This window comes from Antechinus flavipes, chromosome 1, assembly GCF_016432865.1.
Source record: "Antechinus flavipes isolate AdamAnt ecotype Samford, QLD, Australia chromosome 1, AdamAnt_v2, whole genome shotgun sequence".
NCBI classification, from domain to species: domain Eukaryota; kingdom Metazoa; phylum Chordata; class Mammalia; order Dasyuromorphia; family Dasyuridae; genus Antechinus; species Antechinus flavipes.
This window is the reverse complement of record NC_067398.1, coordinates 584,199,331-584,225,806: the sequence shown is the minus strand read 5'-3', so window position 1 is coordinate 584,225,806 and position 26,476 is coordinate 584,199,331. Positions and strand designations below refer to the sequence as shown.

General features: G+C 33.6%; 1 protein-coding gene across 2 annotated transcripts in view; it reads right to left on the bottom strand.

Moving 5' to 3' along the window:
• VPS13B (vacuolar protein sorting 13 homolog B) overlaps window positions 1–26,476 on the bottom strand; it is a 1,012,351-nt gene that overhangs the window by 940,309 nt on the left and 45,566 nt on the right. For both annotated transcript variants that reach the window (XM_051970918.1, XM_051970917.1), the window contains one exon: window positions 4,403–4,523. In XM_051970918.1, the coding sequence (XP_051826878.1) occupies window positions 4,403–4,523 (121 nt within the window). The remainder of the gene's footprint in view (window positions 1–4,402; window positions 4,524–26,476) is intronic.

The following is a 26,476-nucleotide window of genomic DNA, read 5'->3' as shown; positions in this document are numbered from 1 at the left end:
ATGGTGTGCTAGGCACTATGGTAAGTATCTTTTTTTTTTTTTATAATAACAAACTTGTGAAATAAATACTGTTATAATCCATGTTTTGCAGTTAAGGAAACTGAGAGAAACAGAAGTTAAATAATTTGCCCAGGGTGACAGGGGTAGACTCCTACTCACAAAGAGGGCATTTGTCAAAAACAAAAAAGGTCTCCCTTGTTTACTTATTTGTTTATAGTAGCACTTTTTGTTGTAAGAAAGAATTAGAAATAAAGTGAATGTCCATCAAATTAAGAATAACCAAACAAACTTTGGCAAATGAATGTAATGTAATATACTTTAAGAAATTAATAATTTTAAAAATAAAGAGAAACATGAAAATATTCATACAATCTGATAATGCAGAGTTAAATAGAATGAAGAAAATAATATACAAAATTACTATATAACAATAAAATGGAAAGAAAAATGAAAACACAGTTGAAACCAAATATTATAAAATTATAAAAAACAAGAATGGTCCCAAAGTAGAGAAATAAGAAGATACTTCCATCCCACTCCTGTGGCAAGACAAATGGTCCACAAATTTGGAACACTGGATATATATTTTAGACATTTTGATGTATAAATCAGTTGTGTTGTTTTCTTTCTCTCTTTTTTCTTAATTAAAAAAAATTTATATAGAATGGCTCTCTAGGAGGAGGTAGGATAAAAGGGATAACTAGTAAAAAAATTATGATGATTTAAAAAAACAAAAGAAAAAAAATTATCAAAACTGGCATTTTTGCTGGAAAATGAGTGTAAACCAACTCCCCCTACATCTCCACCCACCATCCCAGTGACTTCCCAAAACAAAACATCCTTTTTGGGCCACTATTTCTCAACATCTGTTCTTTCTCCCATTAGAATATAATTTTTTATGGGTGGGGTATATCACACTTGTGCAATATGTCTTATATATGATACATAGATCTTACCATAAAGTAATGTAGATTTAATGATTCCTCAATAATTACCAATCTTATTCTAGAACTCTACAAAAGTAAGCTTGCAATTTCATATTTTGCAATTAAATATACACAAATATATTATTTAAAACGTATCTTTTGAAAACAACTTTTGGGGGCAAAGGGGATTATTTCTAGCATTTTTCTAATGTCACAGAATATCTAAGTGTCTCTCAAATACTACAAACCTTAATGGAATCATGTTTAATATAATACCTTATGGATTATAAATGCAAATTTTCTTAATTTTAGTTTCAATCTAATTCTATGTTTCAACTAAAAGCCACTATGAATAAATTAGCATTAGTATGTCCAAAAAATAATTCTACTATATTAAAATCACAACAGACGCTAAAAGAATATGGCTCATTTTTAAGAAAGACACTAATATTTTTATCACTGGAATGTTAATAAAGCAATAACAGATACAGCCTTTAAACATCTTAAAAAACAAACATTTGGCAGGCTTGTATACCTTTGTAAAAGTCAAAATGGCTCAAATTTCTTAGCTTTTCTGCTCATTTATATTAATCATCAGGTGATTTTTATTTTTAATTTAATAATAAAATTTTTCTTTAAAAAGCTAAAGGAAGTCCTTTGGATAACTGAATAGATGTTTCTATATGGAGGATACATGAGAAGACAAGTCCAACAAACACAGATGATTAAGAAGGTAAAGATATAAAACAGAAATTGGAAGCAGAATGGATTAAAAACCAGAATGCAACATTATGTTGTTTACAAGAAATATATTTTAAAATGAGAGCCATATATACAGTAAAAGTAAAAGGATGGAGAATTAAGCTTCAGCTGATTAAAACAAGTAAGAGTTTCAATCATGATCAAAATAAAGTTAAGAGAGACAAACAGGTTAACTATAATATGATAAAAATAATATAATACGATAATGTGATAAACATACATAATGAAGTAATATCAACATCTACCTATATATACCGAATGCTATAGCATCCATACTTTGAAAGGGAAAGCTCAATGATTTAGAAGTAGAAATCAATAGCAAAATTATAATAGTGGGATACTTCAACCTTCCTTAACCAGATAAATTTAACCAAAAAATAAACAAAGAAGTCAAGGAAATGAACAGAATCTTTAGATAAGCTAGATATGAGCTGTATCTACAGAGAACTGAAGGGATATAGAAAGGAATATGTCCTTTCTTAGTAAGTCATGGTACCTTTAGAAAAATTAATATTTTGAGGCAAAAACTTTTATAGTTAAATGTAGAAAGGTAGAAATATTAAATATATTCTTTTCAGTTCATATTGCAATAAAATTCATACTTAATAAAGAATCATGGAAACAGATTAATTGAAGACTAAATATTCTAGTTTTAAAGAATCAGTGGATTAAGGAACAAGTAATAGTAATAATACTTTTATTAAAGAAAAAGATATTAATGAGACAACATACCAACAATATAGAAAACAACACACCAAAACTGCAAAAAGCAGAAATCAGGTGATAATTTACATCTATAAATGCTTATATCAATAAAATAAAGAGCACACCAATAAAGTGGGTATATAATTTTTAAAAGCTAGAAAAAGAACAAAGTAAAAAACCTTAAACAAAAATTGGAAATCCAAAAAATTAAAAGTGATATTAATAAAACTGAATGTAAGAATTCATTAATTTCACTATTTTATTAATAAAATTTATTAATTCACTGAATTAATAAATAAAAATAAGATCTGGTTTTATAAAAAGAACAAAACATAAAATCTGATTACTAAGATTTTGAAAAAGAAAGAAAAATCAAATCACTTATATCAAAAATGAAAAGGATGAATATACCACTAATGAAGATGAAATCATAACAACTATTATGAGTCTCTTTTACCCAATTACATGCCATTAATTTGACAATTTAAGTACAATGAAATAATAATTTTAGCACAGTACCAGGATATAAAATAAATCCATGTAAATCATCAGCATTTCTACATATCAAAAGAAATAGTAAGAGATATCCTATTTAAAATGACTACAGATAGCACAAAATTTCTATAGATAGCATAAAATTCCTGCCAAAAAAAATTCAAGAACTATATGAACATAATTATAAAACATACAAATAAAATCAGATTTAAATAACTGGGGAAAAATTAATTGTTGTTAGAGTGGCAGAGCTAATATAACAAAAATGACAATTCTACCTAACATAGTAATTCAATGCCATCCCAATTAAATTACTAAAAAAAATTATTGGGCTAGAATAAATAACAACAACAACAACAAAAACACAAATAGATAACAAAATTCATTTGGAAGAACAAAAAATCATGAATATCAAATATAAAAAATAACCTAAAGAAAGGAGATTAGCAATATCAGATGTTAATTATATTATAAGGCACTAATTATCAAAATTATCTGGTTCTTTCTTAATAATACTCCATAACATTCATATACTATAACTTATTCGGTCATTTCCCCAATTGATAGGCATGTACTCAGTTTCTTGCCACTACAAAAAGAGATGCCACAAACATTTTTGCACATGTAAGTCCTTTTTCCTCTTTTATGATCTCTTTGGGATACAGGCTCAGTAATAGCACTGCTAGGTCAGAGTACATATAGTTTGATAGTCCTTTGGAAATAGTTCCAAATTGCCCTCCAATTTGGCTGGATCATTTCACAACTTCACCAACAATGCCTACAAATATTCCTATTTCTCCTCAATCTTCAAAAAACCCTTACTTGATCCTTCTAGCCCTGCTAACTATTGTTCTATATCTTCTGTCCTTGTGGCTAAACTCCTTGAAAAGGTTGTCTAGAGCAGGTAATTCCACTTCCTCTTCTTTCTCTCTTCTTACAATCCAACTTCAGCTTTTAACATTCCATTGCAACTGCTCTCTCCAAAGTTACTAATGATCTCTTAATTCCAAAGTTACCTAATGATCTCATTTTCATTCTCCATCTCTCTGTAGCCTCTGTGACACGGTTGATCACTCTCTCCTCCTTAACACTTTCTTTTTTAGATCTTCATGATATCACTTTCCTGGTTCTCCTACCTATTTAACCATTCTTCCTCAGTCTCCTTTGCCAGATCATTTAGTTCATGCCTTTTAATCATAAGTGTCTTACAGCCTCTGTTCTGGATACTCTTCTCTTCTCAAACTATAATATTTCACTTAATTATTTCATCAGCTATCATGCAGTATCAAAAGAAGATTCATGTTCAAGAGATGAAATCAAAAGGCTTTAACAACAGATTGAACTGGGGAAGGAAAGAGGACAGAACAAGCTGAAAGATACTGAGGAATTTAGCCAGAAAGGGAAGACAACTGCCTTAATGGAAAAAATATCTGCATTCATCAGGACAGATTCTTCAAATCCTCCAAATAGTTATTTAATTTTCCTGCACTTTCATAAATTTCATTTTGAGTTACCTGGTGGTAAGTCAGGGTCTGTAGGGGTAGCTTGCTGTATTCGTCTTGGTTTCACTGATGATTTTGTGTTCTCAGTAGCACTTCTGTTAGTTGAACTAGAACCACAACTTTCATGATCATCCTATTTTTAATTTAAAAAAAAAAAGGAAACAAAAAACAAAGGCATTAAACATAATGCCAAGAAGAAGCACAGACCTGTTGAAATGATTTGCAGTTTCTACATTAAAGGAGCTATCCTCTTCTATTCATCATACACTACACATAATAAGCAACTATTCTATATATATTCTGATGGGACAAAAATGGGTTCCAGATTAACAATATTTTACATTCAAATGTTAAGTCCTATCCATAAGTACATTAAAAAGTTCTCAAAACAAATTACAATACTGTTCTGATATCAATATGTTGAAATTCAGTCAAAAAAATATAAAGTCATTTCTCAAAAAATATACTATAAAAAAGTGTTTAATCTTCCTTCATTAAGTGGTCTAAAAATTTACTCATAAAAGGACCCACATGTGCAAAAATGTTTATAGCAGCCCTTTTTGTAGTGCCAAGGAACTGGAAACGGAATGGATGCCTATCAGTTGGAGAACGGCTGAATAAGTTATTATATATAAATTTTATGGAATATTATTGTTTATAAGAAACAACTACAGGATGATTTCAGAAAGGCCTGGAGAGATTTATATGAAGTAAGTGAAGTGAGTTCCAAGAGAACAATGTATATAGCACCAAAGAAATTATGTGATGATCAACTGTGATGAACTTGGCTCTTTTCAACAATGAGGTGATTCAAGGCAATTCCAATAGACTTCGGATGGAAAGTGCCATCCACATCCAGAGAGAGAACTATGGAGATTGAATAGGGATCAAAATATAGTATTTTCACCTTTTTTTGTTGTTATTTACTTGCTTTTTTTCTTTTCCTTTTTGATCTGATTTTTCTTGTGCAGCATAATAAATGTGGAAATATGAGAACTGCATACATTCAACCTGTACTGGATTACTTACTGTCTAAGCAAGAGGGAACAAGAAGGAGGGAGAAAGATACAGAATACAAGGTTTTGCAAGGACAAATGTTGAAAACAATCTTTTGCATATATTTTGTTTGTTTTTTGGCATATATTTTGAAAAATAAAAAGCCATTATAAAAAATAAAATGTTATAAAACTTTTTTAAAAATTTTTAATAAAATAAAAATTTAATCATGAAACAAACTGAAAAAGTTTCTAAAATACAGTTCTAAACATATCTCCATACAAACTCTCAATAAACTGAGAATAATTCCTGAATATTTCCAAGATTAAATATAAAACCCTATTAAGCACCTGATCTCTCCTTTTTTCATGTTCTGACACCTTTCTCTGCTCCAAATTTCATAGCCCAGCTATACCAGCTTTCTTGCTGCTACTCACACTTCATCTCCCATGCCAAGAATGTTCTTCCCCCTCCACACAAACCCCTAGATCTCCTTACGTTTTTCAAGACTCAGTTCAAATTCTACCTTCAATAAAAAAACCTGTCTCACTATTATAGTCTTCCCTGTGAGATTATCTTCAATTTATATTGTTGTTTTAGTTGCATAGATACAGTTGTTTGCATGTTGTCTCCTCTATTAGGATGTGAGTTCTTTGAAGATAAGGGTTTTATTTTTGTCTTCTTTCTTAGCCCACTAGATTTCCAGTACTTAACATAGGTCTTGGCACATAGGAGAAGGGAAATGAATGCTTTTTAAATGATTGATGTTAAATGTTTTAAAGGTTGTATAAAAGAGATAAGAAAGTCTCACTAGGAAAGACTACAATACTGAAGGCTCCATGAAAGTTTCAGAAGAGAAAACCAACAATGACTTTGGGGCAGAAAGTGCAAGACCTGGAAAAAGTAAAGATCTAGATTTAAAATCTGCCTCTAATCAAAGGCAAGTCATGATCATAGTGACTTGATTCTGGGCAAAATAAGGTATGAACTTGCCTATTTGACAATCAGAGGTCCAGGAGGCAGAATCAATGGATTTAGTGTGAGGAGAAGAAGAAGAACCAGAATGAAGATGAACTGGAAATGTCTAGGAAGTGACATAGTGCCTGAGTACAGATAACAAAAGTTTGAGGGCTTACCTATCAAATCCCAAGTAACTAGGGACTACAGTATGTTTCCAGTAGAAAGGACAGTCACATAACAATAATGAACTGTTTTACAGAATGAATAAATCCATTTACACCTCAAACCCATGAACAAATGAGAAGATTTCTCTGAGCAAGTCAAAAAGGGAAAACAAACTAGCTAAGAAGATATTGCCAAACCTCTGTGGTTTTAAATATTTAAACGTTAAAGAGTAGTTAAGGCTCTCAACATTTGTAAAGTATAAGCCCTATGCAGAAGAGAAAAGGATTTTTCTGTCTCTGTCTCCCCCACTCCATCCCAATCATATCCCTCCTTATGAAGCAAATATACTATATTTCCAGAGTTTAGGAGATGGGGAACAGTTATGAGGGAGACTTCAAATCAACACGAAAGGATAGGGATGGTAGTGGGTACAGTGCTCCCTATCTCATTAGCCAGCAATTTTGAAAGAATACTTCTTGACAATATAAAATATTGCATGTAACAGAGAGTACATATGCACATGCATGAGCATGTGTGTGTGTGTGTGTGCGCACACGCACACACATACACACACACTCACAGATATCTCTCCTGAGGGAGAGAACAATTTTTAGGAGCATGACCCATCAAATTAGAAAAAAGACTCAAACTACGGGGAGGAATGGACACCAGGAACCTAGTGTGAGAATGGTATAAAGAATAAGTACTTGTAGGCCTTGCAGTTTTATTTGTTATTAGGTCTTTGAAATGTGTATTTTACATATATACCTCACCACCATCATATTCTAAGTTTGAGTTCACTCTCCCAAAGGTGGTTTCATATATTTATGATAGAATACATTTGGAGCAGGAATAGATGGTTTGTAACTGTTGTTTTTGCCATGCCTAATGAGTAAGTCTCTCTGATAAAAACTAAAATAGTCTACCACCCGATCACTAATGGAGGCATCACGTTACAGAGCTCTATACTAGTAGGAGCAGCCATTCAGAGAATTACTTCTAGAATCACAGGACCACAGGGACTTAATCCAAAAGTTTGAGTCAAATCTGGGGGAATATATAATTAGACACTGAAGGGCAAATCTGAGGCTCTCCATGCTGTTTGTTACTATGATTTCCTTTGGGCATGTCTCATGACAAGGATTTTTGCCAAGCTAATTCTCCCAAACATATTCAAGTACAACTGAAAGCAGTAACATCACACTAATCTGCCATTTATCTTCATTTAAAGGAAACTCAGCACTTGAAAATCATGGTTTTTACAACTTGCTATGAATTTTTTTTAAATAAGTACTGATATTTTCTTTTTCTTACATCACCAAAGTTTCCCATCTATCTATCTCTCCTACTCCCTCTCCTAAAGAATCATCCTATGTGACAAATAGTAAAAAGTCAGTATAATTAATCAATACAGTGAAAAATTCCAAAAACATGTACAATATGTAACATCTATGGCCATCTCTACAAAAGAGTAGGTTGTAAGTATATTTTCTTCCAGTCCTGCTTTGTTGTGTTTTTTTTTTTTAATTTTGTACCATTTACTTTTGATTTTTTGTTATGTCATTGTTCTTTCAATTTACATCATTATAGTTACCATGTAAGGGCAGCTGGGTAGTAAAGTGTATAGAATTCCAGGCCTAAAGTCAGGAAGATTGAACTTCCTGAGTTTAAATCTTCCCTCAGACTAGCTATGCGACCCACCCTTTTTGCTGCAGTTCCTCATCTACAAAATGACTGGAGGATGCCACAAATCACAACCAGCATCTTTACCAAGAAAACCTCAAATGGAGTCACAAAGGGTAGGATAAGACTGAAACAAATGAACACCAAAAAATTGCTACATATATGATTTTCATGGCTCTGATTATTTCAGTCTGCATCAGTTAATATACAGATTTTCCCATGCTTCTCTATATACATCACATACATCATTCCTCACCACAATTTGTTTAACAATTCCCCAATTGATGAGTATCTACTTTGTTTCCAGTTCTTAGGCATCAAAAAAAGCACTGTTATAAATATTTTCTACTATATGGGGATTTCTTCCTTATGAATGACTTTTTTGGAAATAATTGAGTCTCTGGTTCAAAGAATATGGCCATTTTAGTTGCTTGCATAATTCCAAATTGCTTTCCAAAAAGTTTATACTACTTCACAGTTTTACCAATAATTATTAGTGTGCCTATTTTCTCTTACCCCTTCCATCAATAGCTACTTACATTTCTTATAATTTTTGCCAAATTGCAAGGAGTAAGTTGAAACTTCAGAGTTGTTTTCATTTGCATTTCTCTCACTATTAGAGATCTGGAGCATTTTTTTCATGTAGCTGTGAATACTTCTTTTGACCATTTATTTCTTAGGTAATTATTATTAGTAATATGTATGTGTGTACATATGTACACATATATACAGCCTATATTACACACACACATATATTCACTTATTTGTGTGTGTATATATATATATATATATATATCATATAATATATATTTATAACATTATATGTATAACATATAAATTGTTATATTATCATATAACAATTTATATATGTGCATTGTTTATATATTTGTATGCTAAGCCATTTTCAGAGAAATTTGAAACAAAGATTTTTTTTTCCCCAATCAACCATTTCCCTTCTTATACTAAATAAATTAATCTTATCTGTAGAGGACCTCTTCAGTGTTGAGTAATGAAAGTTATCTATCTTATCTTTCATAATTGCTTTTATCTCGTTTGGTTAAGAATACATTTCTTAGCCATGAGAGATATATGATCTGCTTCTCTTAATTTTTTTAGGCTAGATCTGTATTGAAATATAAGATTTTGTTCCAAGCCTAAATTCTACCAAACTACTTTATATTTTTTTTAAAGCTTTTATCAGACAGAATTTTTCCTTGTGTTTTTTACTTTATCAAACATTGGGTTATTGATATCTATTGTTTCTGAAACACCCTTGTCTAGTCTGTTCCACTGATCTCCCTCTCTATTCTTTAGTCAATACTAGATAACTGTGATGACTCCTGTTTTATAACACAGTTTGAGGTTTAGAAGTACTATTCTTTCTTTGTATTTATCATCATTACTTCCAATGATATTCTAGATCTCTTGTTTTTCCAAATGAATTTTGAAATCCAGTTCTATAAAGCATCCCCTTGATAATTTTATTAATATAGCATTAAAAGTGTAAATTAATTTAGTTAGTACTGTCAATTTTATTATATTAGCATGGCCTAGCCATCAGTACTGAATATTTCTTCAGCTATTTAGATTGTTCTTTATTTCTTTAAGGAGTGCTTTATACATGAATCTATATTTTTTTTGTGCTTTCAGAGATTCATCTCCAGATGTTTTGTAAATTTTGTAGATATTTGGAATGCAGATATTTTGGGAAAGGACTTCCCTTTCTATTAATTGCTTCTTGTACTAATTTGTTGTTTGTTTTTTGCATGTGTAATTTATGCTATTTTTTATTAGAATGGCAGTAATAACAAAAGGAAGTACCCTGCATTATCTATATCTATTGGTTTTCCACAAATCCCTAAAGCTACCTATCATAATCCTGCCTTTCTCTGATATCTCATTAGTGCATGCCTGCATGACTGCAATAGTTTCCTGCTGGTGAATGTGCCTTCTTCAAGTCTCTCCCTGCTCCAATCCATTAATGCCCTACAAAAATGACTTTCCTAAGGAGCAGGATTGATCATGTCACATTCACACACGCAAACTTCCACACTCAATAAACTCCAAAGGCTCCATATTGCCTCAAGGAGCAAATATAAAATGTTGTATTTGACATTCAAAACCCTTCATAACCTAGTCCCATCTTATCTTTCCAGTCTCTTACACCTTACTTCCTAACACATTAACTTTGATCCAGTAACACTGGCCTCCTGGCAATTCCAAAAACAAAATACATGACACCTCCTGGTTCTGGGCATTTCTCTAGCTATCTCCCATGCCTGCAATAAGCTTTCCCTTCTCCTCTCCAACTACTCTGATCTCTCTAGCTTCCTTTAAATCCCAACTAAAATCTCACCTTCTATAGGAAAAGCCTTCCCTAATCCCTCTTACTTCCAATGGTTTCCCTCTTTTAATTATTTCCTATTTATCCTGTATTTATCTGCCCTTCCACTGAGGGAAGTCTTCACATGCTTGGGGTAAACATCCCCCTAACTCACCAACTGTTTTAAGGCCTGCCAGACATCCTCAACCTGGTTTAGCCAATCTGCCAAGATGGTTTTAGTCGGGTGTAGGTGTTATACATGCTATAGTTTCTTGGAGCCATAGGTGAGAACTAGTTGAGAAGAGGATACCAAAAGTAAATGAGAAACCCTGAAAAGCTCTCAGCAAGCCCACATGAAAGGTATCAGTCCTCTATGAAAATCCTATAGACCCTGTTCTAATCGCCATAAAGATGGCTAAATGAGAAGTTATATAGCACTTAAGAGTTTGGTCAGATATCAAAGACACTAAAGCCATCCACTGCATCCCAAGCCATTACCTCCTGACTTTTGTTTTCCCACTGGATTGATAACTCTGGAAGAGACAATCTTGCAGAATTCTGCCTTCATTTAAATCCAGTATGTATGTTTCCTCCATTAAATTGTAAATTCTATCAGGGCAGGGACTCTCATTTCTCTCTTTTTTGTAACCAAACCCATTACTTTGCCCTATGAAAGTGATTAATAAATTTTATTTAATTGAATTTAAATGAACTGAATGTCCAAAACAAAAAACCCAGTAACACCTTATAACCTACAGTTTTCAATAAATTTTTTGAAAATCACAAATTATTGTTTTTCTTGGATGGCATCAAGTTCAGAATTTTTTTTTTTAAAAGTCAAAGTATTAGATATATTTACAGAATTCTTAACTATATTAAGAATCACTTAAATGAAGGAAGTTGAATATTTGTTCTCCATTTCCACTGCTGAAAGACATATAAAGAATGGTCATGAAATATTTAGATGGTGCAATTATTTTTATAGACTGTAAAACATCAAAAGGAGTTAAGGAAACTCAGTCTTTGTACTTTTTTCTGTTAGATTCAGATTAAGATAGGTTACAATACAGTGTTTACCCTCATGGTTACTACTTTATTCCCAACATTACCACAAATGAGTCAATTTCCATAAACATTTTAGAACCTTTATTAAAGAGCACTAAGGATATCAATCAATAAAACTATCAACAAATACTTATTAGCAAGTCAATAAGCACCTGTAAATGCCAGGTACTGCTGTTACGAATTGATGATATAAAGGGAAAAAAAAAAGTCCCAGACATTGTGGAAGAACTTACATTCTAAAGAGGGAAACATCATATACACAAACTTAAAAAAAAAAAAAAAAAAAGACTGAATATGAATTTCTTCCCTTTTGGAGTACATAGTCTTGGGGATGGAGGGACAAAGAGAGAGAGGAAGAGATACTACACATTCCCATAAATAACTTTAATATAAAATAAGTCAACATATAATCTTTGCATTTCAATTGAATTTTCTAAACCCATTTTCCTATATGTAAAATTAAAATTAAGAGCTGTTTTATCATCCTACTTAAATTAAGCAATTCTCAGATATTTAAAAAAAAGACAATATATTTAACTTCTCATTTATTTGATCTAATAAAATTGACTATTACTCAGTGCAATATTTCAGATAATATTCAATTAAAAAGTAAACATGATATAGTTATACATAACACAGGAATATAAAAGTTGAATTTAGAATTCAGAGGATCTGTGTTCAAATCCTGCCTCTGACACTGAATTAACTTGAATAAATCACCTTAAACTCTTAATCTCAATTTTCTCATCAGTAAAAGGCAAAAGGTGGGCTAGCTGACTTTCATTCTAGCTCTAAAATCAGTATTCTATGAGATGTCTTAGTGTTTGTACACAAATCTAAGCTTGAAAAAAAAATAAAAATACTTAACAAGAGAATACTGTTAAGCCTACTAAAAGATTTTAAGTATTTTGTTAATCTATCAATACTAGGAAAGGGTAAAAACAATACATTTAAAATCACAAGTTGAAAAGATGAAAGCAAATTCACATTCATGATCATCTAGTTTCAGGATGATATTATCTTCATATTATGATGTCTTCTTTAAAAAAAACCTCTCTATTCAGCTTTTTAAATGACATCTTCTATTACTGTATGAAGTGATATAGTCTTTAATTAATAAAAAGTTACTACTATGGGTATAACCTTACTGAAACTACTTTTAGTTCAACTAACATCCTTAAAAAGTGACTTCAATCATACACTTCTGCACAATGTTAATGTTAAAGGCACACTATTAATTTTTCAAACATGTGGCTGCCTCATAAGCCCAGAAGTAAAACATGTTCATTAAAAGAGATGTGAAAAGATTCCAAGTGAACTGCCAAAACCAGCATAATTATGAAAATATTTAACACTGGAACCAAATGAAATCACATACTGTATATAGATTTCAGTGATGTCATAATAAACATCCTAGCCAAAATGTATTAAAACTACTGCAATCCAATAAATCTGTCGTATACCATATAAATAAACATCTTAAGGTAAAAAGAACACATTATTTTTATTTTATTTTTAAGGTCACCAACTATAACTGTTAGGATAAATTTAAGGTCTAAATATAGGTCTTCAAATGGGAATGGTTAAAAAAAAAAAGAAGAAGAAGAATCCAAGTTTTAACAGTAGCTAACTTTTATAAATAACATGATTTCTTTGAAGTTTCTAAATGAAACTAAACTTGCTTTATCAGTTTAAACAAAATCTGTCAAAATAAATAAATAAATAAATAAACCCTACAATGTATGTAATTCACAAATAGTTATATTTGCTAAGAAATAAATATTATCAATCAATTGTTTAAGTTTTATTTTTGTAATAAACTCAAGCGTTCATGTTGATTGCAAAATTATCCTAATAAATAGGTAACTGGAATAGGCCCCAGTAGGGTCTTTGTTAAACCTGTTAATTCAGCCCTCGGACAGGGCCACGAGAGTACTGACTCAAAGGTCTCCTGGGGGGAAATAACAACAGTAACCAGAGTAGCAATCCTGTTAAGCACAAAACTAAAGCTGTCAGTAAGCCAAAGAGCATCAGAATTGAGAAAGAAATTATTTAGATCAAGTCAGATCAAGTCTCAGAAGGTAACCATAATCAAAGATTTCTTTACAAGAATGAACAAGGAGTGAGTTTTATGAGAGTGGAAAAAGAGTAGCAGGATTAACAATAGAGCTGATCTTTAGGGTAATGTCAGGTGAGTAAAGGAGATTAGTCTGGCATCAAGTTAAGTGCTTGCTAGAGAGCCACTGAGATCCCTTTACCTCTAGGATATCCTGGACATGATGTGGGATATAGACAATAAAGGATTGTCCAAGGGATCTCTTACAAGCCTCTTCTATTAAAAGGGCTGTGGCTGCTACTACATGAAGGCAAGAAGGCCAGCCACAAGTGACGGGATTCAAGGCTCTGAAAAAGTGGCCCACAGGACAAGGGTCAGGGCCTAGGAAGTGGAAAAGGATACCTTGGGCATAGCCATGCCTTTCATCTACACAAAGCTAGAAAGGTATGGCAAGAATGGGAAACACTAAAGCTGGTGTAAAAGAAAGGCAACACTTTAGATTTTGGAGGATGTTTCTAGAAAGGGTTTCCCATTCAAGAGAAGAGCTATCTGGTCCATAGGTAGCTTCATAGAGGGGGGCAACAATGGAGTTAAAAGAGGTATCCAGAGCCAGCAAAATCTAGCCATGCCAAGGAAAATCCTCAGCTGTCTCTCAGGGACTGGTTGGGGAATGGAGGATAGCTGCAGTTCTAGATGGGACTTGAGAGAATATTGTTTCTTGTGGGATTTATTTTGTGGGATTCTTTAAGACATATGAAGATGGGGGTTGCCTTAAACGTCTTTCCCACTACACCATCTTCCCAAACCTCCAGGTTTACAAGGTTTTGGAAAAATAAGAGGCAGTAGGGAAGCGGGTAGCATCAAGGAATGCTAGTTGAAGGAATAACAAAATTGGAGCCAAGCCCAGACATAAGGTCTCAGCCAAGCAGGAGACATAGGTTCAGGAAAGACCAAAACTGAAAGGACAAAAAAAAGGTCTTTCTAAGCATAGGCCAAAGGTATAGTACAATTCCCAGTTAAGGATTTGCCATGTAGGCCTGATGCGGGTGCAGTCCCTTTTAAGATTCCTTTCTTTCTGATTCCCAACCCCTCCTAATTAATGTAATTACCTTTTGATTCACAAATCCTGGTCCCTTTGAATTCCAATAGAAGATCCGGACCTGAGCCAACCTGGGACTACACCCATAGGCCCCTCTAGCTAAATCTCCCATAATAAAGGGGGCCAAGCAGGGACCACCTCTTTGCAAAGGTCCCAAACATGCTAGCTATGTCAGGACCCTCTGTCCACTGGACCCCCTCTGTCCGGTGCCCTTCTTATCTCTACCTTCGCCTATTTACTTAACTATGCTTTAACCTTACTTCCAAACCCCATAATAAACTTCTTTTATCAAGCTAACTTTTCGGGCCAATAAATGCTTTTATTGGGAATTCACGCCACCACTAGACCTCATTTAACGCTGTATCCTTGCGCCAAATCCAATGGGGTTGCAGGGGAACTCTATTTGACTCCCTATACCCTGAACCTGCCACTAGACCTCAATTAAACCCTAATTTCATTTAGGTACCCCATATCTAGACCTCATCAAGCCTACAAGGAGTTGAGGAGACATAGAGGTGTCACCAGAGAAGAAATGGCAGACTAAGTGGCTCCTATATCAGACTTACCTTCCATATCCCAAGTCACCCACAGTTCAGCCAGAGAGATGTTCAAGGAGGAACCCAGGCTTCCCTGAGGGGTTATCAGTCCTAGTCCAGAGGATCTCAAGTGGTGGGAAGCTGAGTTGCCAGCTTCAGACCTCCGGCATTTCCACCCTGGGGGCAAGTCCATTGTACCCCCTAGTTACAGAGGGGCAAAGCCTGGGATGTTGCCATGGCTATGAGGATTTGACTGGACAGTCTTCGGACCAATATCCAACCTTCTTACATTTAAAACAAGATTTAGGGAGATAAGAGCCATAGTCCTGATCAGGCCATCTCTGAAGCAGTGGCCAAAGATTGAATCTTTGATCTAATACTCCAATCTTTCTCTTCCACTAATGCCCTGTCTTTGTTATTATAGACCTTAAGGGCCACATCAAGCCATTCCCAAAGGGGAATTTGGAGTTCCTTTTCAAGTTTTTGGACCTTCCAGCAAATGTTCAAGGCTGAATTCAAATGAAATGCATGGCAAAGTCTATGGACCCCACAGGGAATTCAGCATAAAGATCGATGAACTTGACTATAGTATCCTGGAGTCTGTCCCTGAAAGTGACAGGATTTTCCTTTGAGCCCTGCAAGATGCTAGTTAGTATTAAGAACTCACAGCTAACAAATTCCCTGATCCATCCATTTTCCAATTTGTCTTAATCCCAAATTGCATAATAAAATTCTAAGAGAGTCATATTTCACTTCAAATGAATAGATTCAATGATGGAAATGTGATTCTGTTTTCAAAAATGATAACATACAGAATTTCTATTTATAATTTTAATTATTTAGTATTATGTGTTACCTAAGGGCTATTTATTCAAAGAACTTCTTATCATTGGGTTCACTATTTCTAGCCAATCCATTGCAGAGATTTTAAAAGTGGCAATAATCTACCCCAATTATCACACCTAAGAATACTTCAAATGTAGGTTCTGCAATCTCAGAAAGAAGCTGATACTTATCAATTTTCTCCTAGTCTCCTATAAATTCCTCAAACCTTCTAAACTTGCTTAAACCTTTTCATTTTTGTAAAACTCACTTGTGCAACTCTGAGATACCACTACACACCTGTCAGATTGGCTAGAATAATGTGGAATGTTGGAGGAGATGTGGGAAAACAGGAACACTAATATACTGTTGGTGGAATTGTGAATACATCCAGCCATTCTGGAGAGCAATTTGGAACTATGCTCAAAAAGTTATCAAACTGTGCATACCCTTTGATCCAGCAGTGTTTCTACTGGGCTTACACCCCAAAGAGATACTAAAGAAAGGAAAGGGACCTCTATGTGCCAAAATGTTTGTGGCAGCCCTGTTTGTAGTGGCTAGAAACTGGAAAATGAATGGATGCCCCATCAATTGGAGAATGGTTGGGAAATTGTGGTATATGAATGTTATGGAGTATTATTTCTGTAAGAAATGACCAGCAGGATGAATACAGAGAGGCTTGGAGAGACCTACACGAACTGATGCTAAGTGAAATGAGCAGAACCAGGAGGTCAATATATACCTCAACAACGATACTGTATGAAGATGTATTCTGATGGAAATGGATTTCTTTGACAAAGAGAAGATCTAACTCAGTTTCAATTGATCAAGGACGGACAGAAGCAGCTACATCCAAAGAAAGAACACTGGGAAATGAATGTAAACTGTTAGCATTTTTCTTTTTCTTCCCAGGTTATTTTTTACCTTCTGAATCAAATTCTTCCTGTGCAACAAGAGTACTTCGGTTCTGCACACATATATTGTATCTAGGATATACGGTGACATATTCAACATGTATAGGACTGTTTGCCATCGGGGGGAGAGGGTGAAGGGAGGGAGGGGAAAAGTTAGAACCAAAGTGAGTACAAGGGATAATGTTGTAAAAAAAATTACCCTGGCATGGGTTCTGTTGATAAAAAGTTATAATAAAAATTTTTTAAAAATTTTTTAAACATTGAAGGAATATGAAAAAAAAAACTCCCTTGTGCTCTGAAAACCAAAATTTTTGATATTCTTTTCTCACTCTTTTCCTATTTCTCTTTCTATATCTATAAAAAACTTTTATTCAGACTACACAACTTAACTTTGTTTACTCAAATATTCCTTGCTCACTGAAACATCCTAGACTATATTCATTACGCTGAATATTTCCTCCATAGTATTGGTACATATCATTGATCTCTCCCTTCCTTATTCTTCCCCCTCCCCCAACTGTGATGTCCAACAATCTGCTCCACTCCCTCAAGGGTCCTAACTATAGCAAATCTCTTCCCCAGGACAGGAACTATCTTACCTGCTAAGTAATATCTATCTAACCTGCTCTCCCACTGCAGCAATGATCACATTCTAAAAAGACTTTATTTAAACCAATTAAAATACTATTTTGCCCTTCAAATCAGTAACAAAATACACAAAAATGGAAGCCGATTTTCCAAAATGTGATCCCTGCTACATATTAACCAGGAAACTGCCAATTAATATCTATTTGTAGTTGTTTTGCTAAACCATCACTCAATTGCATTTTAATCTATTTCTCCACAGTTTTCCAGCTACTAGTAGTTCTAATCCCAAATTTGATACCTCTGCTTTTAGAACAACTGTCACCAACCGTGAAATCCCATTATCGCCTTTTTAAAAAATGGCATTTAACTTCATCGTAGATTAATAAAATTTCTTATTTTAAAAATTGTTTAAAATTCTTAGAGATAATTTTTAATCCCAAACACATATTACAATCAACTCTCATTTGTTTAGGTTGCAATATTTCCAAAATGTCTGCTAAATATATTTCATAGCAAAAGAATGTTTTCCCTTAGGAACCACATGGCTATTTCTGAAAATATTGCCCTTTGCTCTCAAGAAACCAGGAAAGAATGTCATTTCTTTAAAAAAAAATTTCTTAGAACAAAAACATAGCAAAAGCTGGATTTAAGTATGTTCGTTAAGTATTTTGCCACAAACCTATTTTATGTTTACAGAACACACTCCAATAATAGCTTCATCTCAAAAAAAACACCACATGTTCTTTACCAAGTTACCTTTAAGAAGATATGTCCAGTTCAAATATAATAATTTTAGAATAACAAAGTTTCATAAATAGTCAAGTCACCTATTACATGAATACTAATCCTTCTTCTCCCATGAATAAACAAAAGAGAAGAATAGCAGGACAAAAAGAAGAATAAGACTGAGAAAAAGTGGCAATAGTCATCTGAAAGTTCTTCCTTCGTTTTAAAGTTAAATACAGAATAAAAGAAAAAACAAATGCAGGCTCCAGAAATTTTGGTTACTACAAACTACTACATTATTGATACACAGTAAGAGAACCTAGAATGCATTAAGATAATAAATTGACTAGTTTTTTTTTTCCATTTTTTCCACTTTTTTCACCTCCTCACATTATTAGCAAAAGGCTGTCGCAATCAGCTGCAATGTTAAATACCAAAAAGAAAAATGCCTCTTAACACAATTAGACATTAAAATTATAAATCAAGAACATGCAAGAGAAAAGAAAGACAATGCAAGACAAGAAAATATATTTTCTTTAAGATATATCTCTTCACAGCCACACCCAAAGAAAGAACACTGGGAAATGAATGTAAATTGTTTGCATTTTTGTTTTTCTTCCCAAGTTATTTTTACCTTCTGAATCCAATTCTTCCTGTGCAATAAGAGAACTATTCGGTTCTGCACACATATATTGTATCTAGGATACACTGTGACATAATTTAACTTATATTAACTGCTTTCTTATAATAACTGCTTTCTATCTGGGGGAGGGGGTGAAGGTAGGGAGGGGAAAAGTCGGAACAGAAGCGAATGCAAGGGATAATGTTGTAAGGCATGGGCTCTGTCAACAAAAAGTTATAACCAAAAAAATTAAATTAAAAAAATTTTTTAAACTTAAAAAAAAAAAAGAAATATCTCTTCAACCCCAGCCTGAGGGTCCTCTAATCTGATTATATACCTAAAACTACATTTTCACTCAACAAATAGTCACTATTCAGTTCAATAAACATTCATTTGGTTCCTGTTATGTGTCAGTCACAGATTTAGGTTCTAGAGAAGCAAAAAGAAAAATATAACAATCTCTGTCCTCAAGAAGTTTACATTCTAATGTGGGGAGGGGGAAAAGGCACAGAAATGGGGAGGGGGCAGAAACTGGAATTTATAGGAAATAGCTGGAGATAATCAGAAAAAGGCTTCAGTAATCCTGAGCTAAACTTTGAAAAAAGCTAGGAATTTGATTAAGCAGAAGAAAAGAAGCAACATACATATATAAAAGCACAAAGGAAAAAGAACCATCTATAGACAACAGCTGGCAGTCCTGACTTGAAGAATGGAAGGTAGGAGCCATACCATAAAAAGTTTTAAATGCCAACCTGATGATTTTGTATTTTATTCTAGAAACAATAAGGAAACAGAAGATTTTTTTACATCAAGAGTAACATAGCCATATATCTGTGTGGAGAAGTGTTAGAATCCTTACAAGCTGTTAAGTCATTAGAATTTATACAAACAATAATTATCTAATTTAGCATGGTTCAATATGATTGATCTGATTTTACAAGCAGATGTTATGGGCCAGAACTTGAAAGAAGGTACTAAGTGGAACTGATAGAAACAATGCTTGTGTTCACACCTTTAGAGAGCTCATATAAGCAAGAAGCTCTTAGGGCCAAAGAGCACTCTGGGACAGATACAGAGACACTCTGGGACAGACACAGAGCACTCTGGGAGATACACAAGCCCACTCCTGGAGGCAAGACAGATTCTTTCCAACTTTCACCTTGGTGCTGGCTGGAGACATTTGGAAGAAGAGAAGCCAAAGCTGACAGAAGCAAAAGATTAGCGGCAAGAGCTCTTGGAACCAAGGAGAGATAGGCCTCTAAGAAAGCTAACCAGACCCCAGGAAGAAGATTCAGAAACCGGAGATAATAAAGGATTTGAACTTTTAACACCTGGCTGTATTTGGAGTGATTATTACTCTGAACTAAAACTAAGGTTGCCTCCAGAAAACTTCCCCAAGAAACCTGCTCCCAGAGAACCATTATATTATATTATATATAAAAGAAAAAGAACACCACAGAGAAGAAAATGGAGAAAGAAAAAAAATAAAGACAGGGAGGTTACTTACTCTAACAGAATCAGCAGAGCATAGGACCTATATTGTTGGAATCCTTTCAAAGTGTTAAGTCATTAGAATTGATAGAGACAATAATTATCTAATTTAGCATGGTTCAGTATGATTGATCTGATCTTACAAGGAGATGTTATGGGCTAGAACTTGAAACAAGGTGATAACTCAATGGAATTGATGGAAGCAATGCTTGTGTGCTTGGGTTTGCACCTTTAAGAATTCACACATTAGAGCTCACACCTTTGAGAGTTCACATTAGCTCACACATTGGAGTTCACAAGTTCGGGAGATTCACAAGTCAAAAACCCACAATCTCACTCTTGGAGGAGTCAACCTTTGAGTTCACACCTCTAAAAGAGCATAAAAAGGAGCTGAGTTAGTGAAGTCAGTCAGTTCAGAAGATTGCCAGGAGTTGGGAGTTGAGCTAGAAGCAGAAGCTACTAGAGGCAAAAGATTAGCAACAAGAGCTCTCAGAACCAAAGAAAGCTCAAGTGAGTTCAGTTGAGGAGATTGACTGCAGTCAGGCAGAACTGGGGATTCAGGAGAGGCCTCTAAGAAAGCTAACTGGGCCCAAGGAAAGAGACAAGACTTGGAAGGAGAAAATAAACGTTTACATTTTATCAGCTGGCTGCATTTGAAGTGATTATTACTTTGAACCAAAACTAAGGCTGTCTCCGAAAATCTCCCCAAGAAACCTGCTCCCAGAGAGAACAATCGTACATTATATAAAAGAAGAGAACACCACACTACACCAGAGTTATTTGTTGTTCAGTATGTCCAATTTCCATGACCCCATAGACCAGCAGAGTACACACACTGTCCACAGGGTTTTCTTGGCAAAGATAAAAAAAGTGGTTTGCCACTTCCTTTTCCAATGGATTAAGGCAAATGGGGTTAACTGATTTGCTCAGGATCAGAGATGGGAAGTTTCTGACACTAGATCTGAACACAGGTTATATTCTCTCCAGGTACAGAGCTCTATCCACTGAGTTGTCTAACTGCCTCACATTAGAGTTATGGTTGGGGAAATATAGAAAAAGGGATAGATGAATAAAATGTTACAGAGATATGATTGACATGATTTGGCAACTCAGGGGAATTGGAGTTCCAAGATTCTCAAACTGGATCATTGGGGAAAAACGTGGAGAAGAGTTGTTTCAAGAAAAAAATGAATTTTAAGGCTATGTTGAATCTGATATGCTTACAGGACATAAGGGGAAGATATCAAAAGTGAAGTAATACAGTACTGAAGCTATTTAAAAAGGAGTGGGTTCAATACATAACTGTGAGAGTCTTTTGTATAACAATGACAAGAGAATGTTAGTGAGAGATACACAATGAAGGACAATATATTTTTACCCTTATGGAGTTTATAATCTTGAAGGCAAATTTTTTTTAAAAGAAAAAAAGACACAAGACAATTAAAAACTCTAAGGAAATTGTAAAAGAGCAATAAGTACATAGTTTGTTGCTAATAAAGAAAGTAATGGGAAAATTGCTGAAAATCACTAATAATTTAGAGAAAAACAAAATGAAGTAACTGGAGATTCTATTTCATACATATAAGATTAGCAAAGATGGTTTTAAAAAATGAAAATGATAGTTTTGTCTACAGAAAACAATCACACAAATGCAAAGCTAGTGAAGTTATGAATTAATTCAGCAGTTCCCTAAAATAATTAGACTATATATTCCTTTTAACCCAGTGATATCACTACTAAGCTTATATTTAGCTTATACTATAAAGAGATCATGAAAAAGTACCTATATATACAAATATTTCTATTTTTTGTTATACAAAGAACTAGAAACTAAAGGAAATAATTTAGGAAACAGTTGAACAAATTATGGTATATGGAGGTAATAGAATATTATAGTAACATAAGAAGAGGAAAGTTTCCATGAAATATGGGGAAACCTGTATAAATATGAATGAACTCCAGGCAAACAGAATCAAAGGAAGAATTTATGTATACAATAACAACAATATTGTAAAGAAACAACTTTGAAAGACTTAAGAATTACGATCAAATATAGCAGTGTCACTACTGTTCCTGTATTCCAAAAAGATCATAAAAAAGAGAAAAGGATCTGCACACATATATTGTATCTAGGATATACTGCAACCCATTTAACATGTAAAGGACTCTTGCCATCTCGGGGAAGGGGTGGAGGGAGGGAGGGGTAAAATCGGAACAGAAATGAATGCAAGGTATAATGCTGTAAAAATTACCCTGGCATGCGTTCTATCAATAAAAAATTATTAAAAAAGAGAGAGAGAGAGAGAGAGAGAGAGAGAGAGAGAGAGAAAAGGACCCATATGTGCAAAAATGTTTGTAGCAGCCCTTTTTATACTGGGAAGAAACTCTCTCAGTTGGAGAATGGCTGAAAAAGTTATGGTATATGAATGTCATAAGATATTACTGTTCTATAAGAAACGATCAGCAGGATGATTTCAGAAAAGCCTGAAGAGACTTATATGAACTGATGCTAAGTGAAGTGAGTAGAACCAGGAGAACATCGTACACAGCAACAGCAAGATTTTGCAATGATCAATTCTGATGAACGTGGCTCTTTTCAGTGAGGTAATTTAGGCTAGTTCCAATAGTCTTGTGATAAAGAAAGCCAAAAGAGAGGACTGTGGGGACTAAGTGTGGATCACAACATAGTATTTTCACTTTTTTTTTGTTGTTATTTGCTTGCATTTTGTTTTTTATCATTTTTTTTCCTTTTTTGAGCTGATTTTTCTTGTACAGCATGATAATTGTGGAAATATGTTTAGAAACATATATTGGATATATTAACATATATTGGATTACTTGCTGTCTAGGGGAAGGGAGAGGGGAAAAGGGGAGGGAAAAAAACTGGAAGACAAGGTTTTACAAGGGTGAATGTTGAAAATTATCTATGTATATGTTTTGAAAATAAAAAGCTTTAATTAAAAAAAAGAAAAACTCAAAACAAAAAAAGTTTCAATCAAAACAATGAAAATTTCAGATGAATTATGAGGCATACTATCCATCTAATGAAAAAGAAGCAATAGAGTCAAGACCCGGAATAAGATAAAAATATTTGGACATGGCCAATGTGGGAATTTGTTTGATATGACTGTGCCATTTTGTTGCAAGGGTTTAGGGTTTTTTCCTCTTTCAATGGAAGAAGGTGTAGAAGGGAAAGGCAAGTTAGCAAAAAGGCCTGCCAAGAAGAAGAAAAAAAGAAAAAAGAGTCAACAAAAAATGCTTTTAAAATTCATTTCTTTCTTTTTGGGGGAGAAGAGAAGAGAAGGCAACTGGGATTAAGTGATTTGTCCAGTGTCAACAGCTCATATGTGTTAAGTGTCTGAGGCCATATAGGGCTAGTGTTCTATCCACTGTGCCATTTAAGCTGACTTATGCTTTTAAAATCCAAAGAAGAAAACAGAAGGAAGGTGGAAAAGAAACAAAGAGAAGCAGATCACTTTGAATATTACATGCTAGATTCATTATATACTTAAAAAGAAAAGCAAGCTGTATATATGACAGAAGTTCACAGATTCATATATCCTTTTTTCTGTTTTATTATGTACTGGCAGCTAGATGGGGTCTAGGCTTGGAGTGAGGAAGATGAGTTCAAATTCAACCTCAAACATTTATTAGCTATGTAACCCTAAGCAAATCATTTAACTTCTTTTTGCCTCAGTTTCCTCATCTGTAAAATGAGATGATAATAACACTTGCCTCCCGGGGTTACTGTAAAAATTAATTGAGATTAGCTGTAAAGTGCCTAACACAGCCGTGCCTAGCACACAATATGTACTGCATATTAGCTATTTTTTTTACTAATGAAAATAAATGGAAATCATTCTATTAGATAACTGTAAAATTCAGAATTAAAAAAATTCAAAAGTTGAAAAAATTGAATAAAATAAATCATGAGAATCAGGGGCTAGAAGAAAATGTGTTCACTTTTTTTTTTCTTTTGTGATATTGTTAGTAGACTCAGAAATCTGGGAAATAATATAGACATAATTAACACAAAATTTTGGAAGACACTGCCCCAAGTCTCTGAACTTGAGTTCAGAAACTGAGATTAATCAGGTGAGATGGGATTGACAGGGAGAATAGACCATAGTCAAAAAGATGAGATGGAAGTAAAAAATTACATATTAAGAAGGCACATTCATTTCAGGAAATCAAGATACTAATAAGGGTAGAAATAAGCAAAGCTTGAAAACCACAAGAATTAATGTTGTGATCTCAATATGTTACAGCGGCCTTAGAGAGGTGTGGGAAATAGACAAGGAAAAAATCAGAACACTTAATAATGATGGAGGATTTCAATCAAGAAAACAATGGAATGCTAAACCTTACGATATTAATAAATTCTTGATGTGTCTTTTAATGATAATTTTTTTTCAAAAAGTTAATAGAGCAATAAAGTTACTGCTATTCGAGACTTGATTCTGAAACAAAAAAAGCATAGATAAGGAGAAAGATCAAAAATCTGTGTACATATACATGGAGATAGACATATATATAGATATAACCAATATTAATGAAATTTGTTATTTCTGTTCTTATTATACACACATATACACATAAACACGCACAGACAAATATACATATGTGTGCCTTTACTTGAGTGAAAGTAGAAAAAGAATCATAAGATTACAAGATTTAGAGCTAGAAGAGTCTTTAGAAATCACCAAGTCACAGATGAGGAAAATGAGATCCAGGTAAGTCCAAGTGATTTACCAAGTCACTTAGCCAATAATGTTGAGCATAATGGGAGAAAGTGCCCATTCCATTTCAGAATTCATATCTGAGAACAAGATGTAAGACATACACATAGTATGACATGAAGTACAGATGTCAGGAGAGTTGAAGTTCCTTTATGATGTCCCCTTATCCCACAAGGATGAGTCAATAAATGTATGACAAAGCACTTAATAAGCACTCATTATGTTCCAGATACATAAATCTGTATCACATATCCCTTGTGTTCTGACATTTGTTGTCAATTCCACCTTCAGTGACACTGGTACTAGTAATACTAGCTAACAATCTGAGCTCTTATTCATTATCATGAAGTTGTACATGACAAGAACAATAGAGGTAAAAATGTTATCAGTAATTAATCAAAGTATAGGCAAATGAGTGACCACCAGTGAGAATAAATAAGAGAAGACTGTAGTGCAAGGGCCAAAAGTAAGAAGCGCTGTTGGGAAGAGAGGTAAATTGAACAAGAAAACAGGCTATAAAAAATTTCACTGAGTCAATCAGTAAGGTAAATAAACATACTATTGAATGGCAAAAGCAAAACCTACATAATAATGACAACTTATTTTTTATTGCTTTTTCCTATTAAATCAAAAACTTTAAACTTGAATTCCTTCATAAGACAATACTAATCTACAAAAAGCTTTTTATTAAATGGGGGGAGCCAGGGGGAGAGGAGGAATGAGAAACAAATTCAAAAGTGCATGTAATCAATGGGAAATGAAGACCTGGATACCTTCCTGAAATGAAGATTTGAAAAGGAACTCTCTGTTCTACTCATTAATCAGAGGGATGCCGATGGCAAAGGGCATATTGATGAGGTATGAGTATCAAGGCTGATGTGGTCCTGCAGGATAATAAAGTTTCTATGAACACAGAAGTTTAAGCAGGAAATGAAAACAATGTGTCTCAAGACACTACAAATTATCCACAGAAGAAAATTAAAACAAAATTTAACTTTTATAAGGTAACAAACAATTGATTCCTGTAAAAATAAGGTACTAAGCTTCATAAATTTTTCATAGAGATCAGAAATTTCTATCAAGGGCATTGCAGCATTATTTGAAAGCTGTCATATTTATGCTCTCACATAGGATTAGTACTAATCTTAGTTTTCAAGACTACATCTAGAATAGTAAAATAAATGGTCTTTACATTATTAACACATTCAAAACAGAACTCATTATTTTCCCAAAAACACTTCACTCTTTTATACTTTCTAATTTCTGTTGAGAACACCATCATTCTTCCAGCTTTTCAGGTT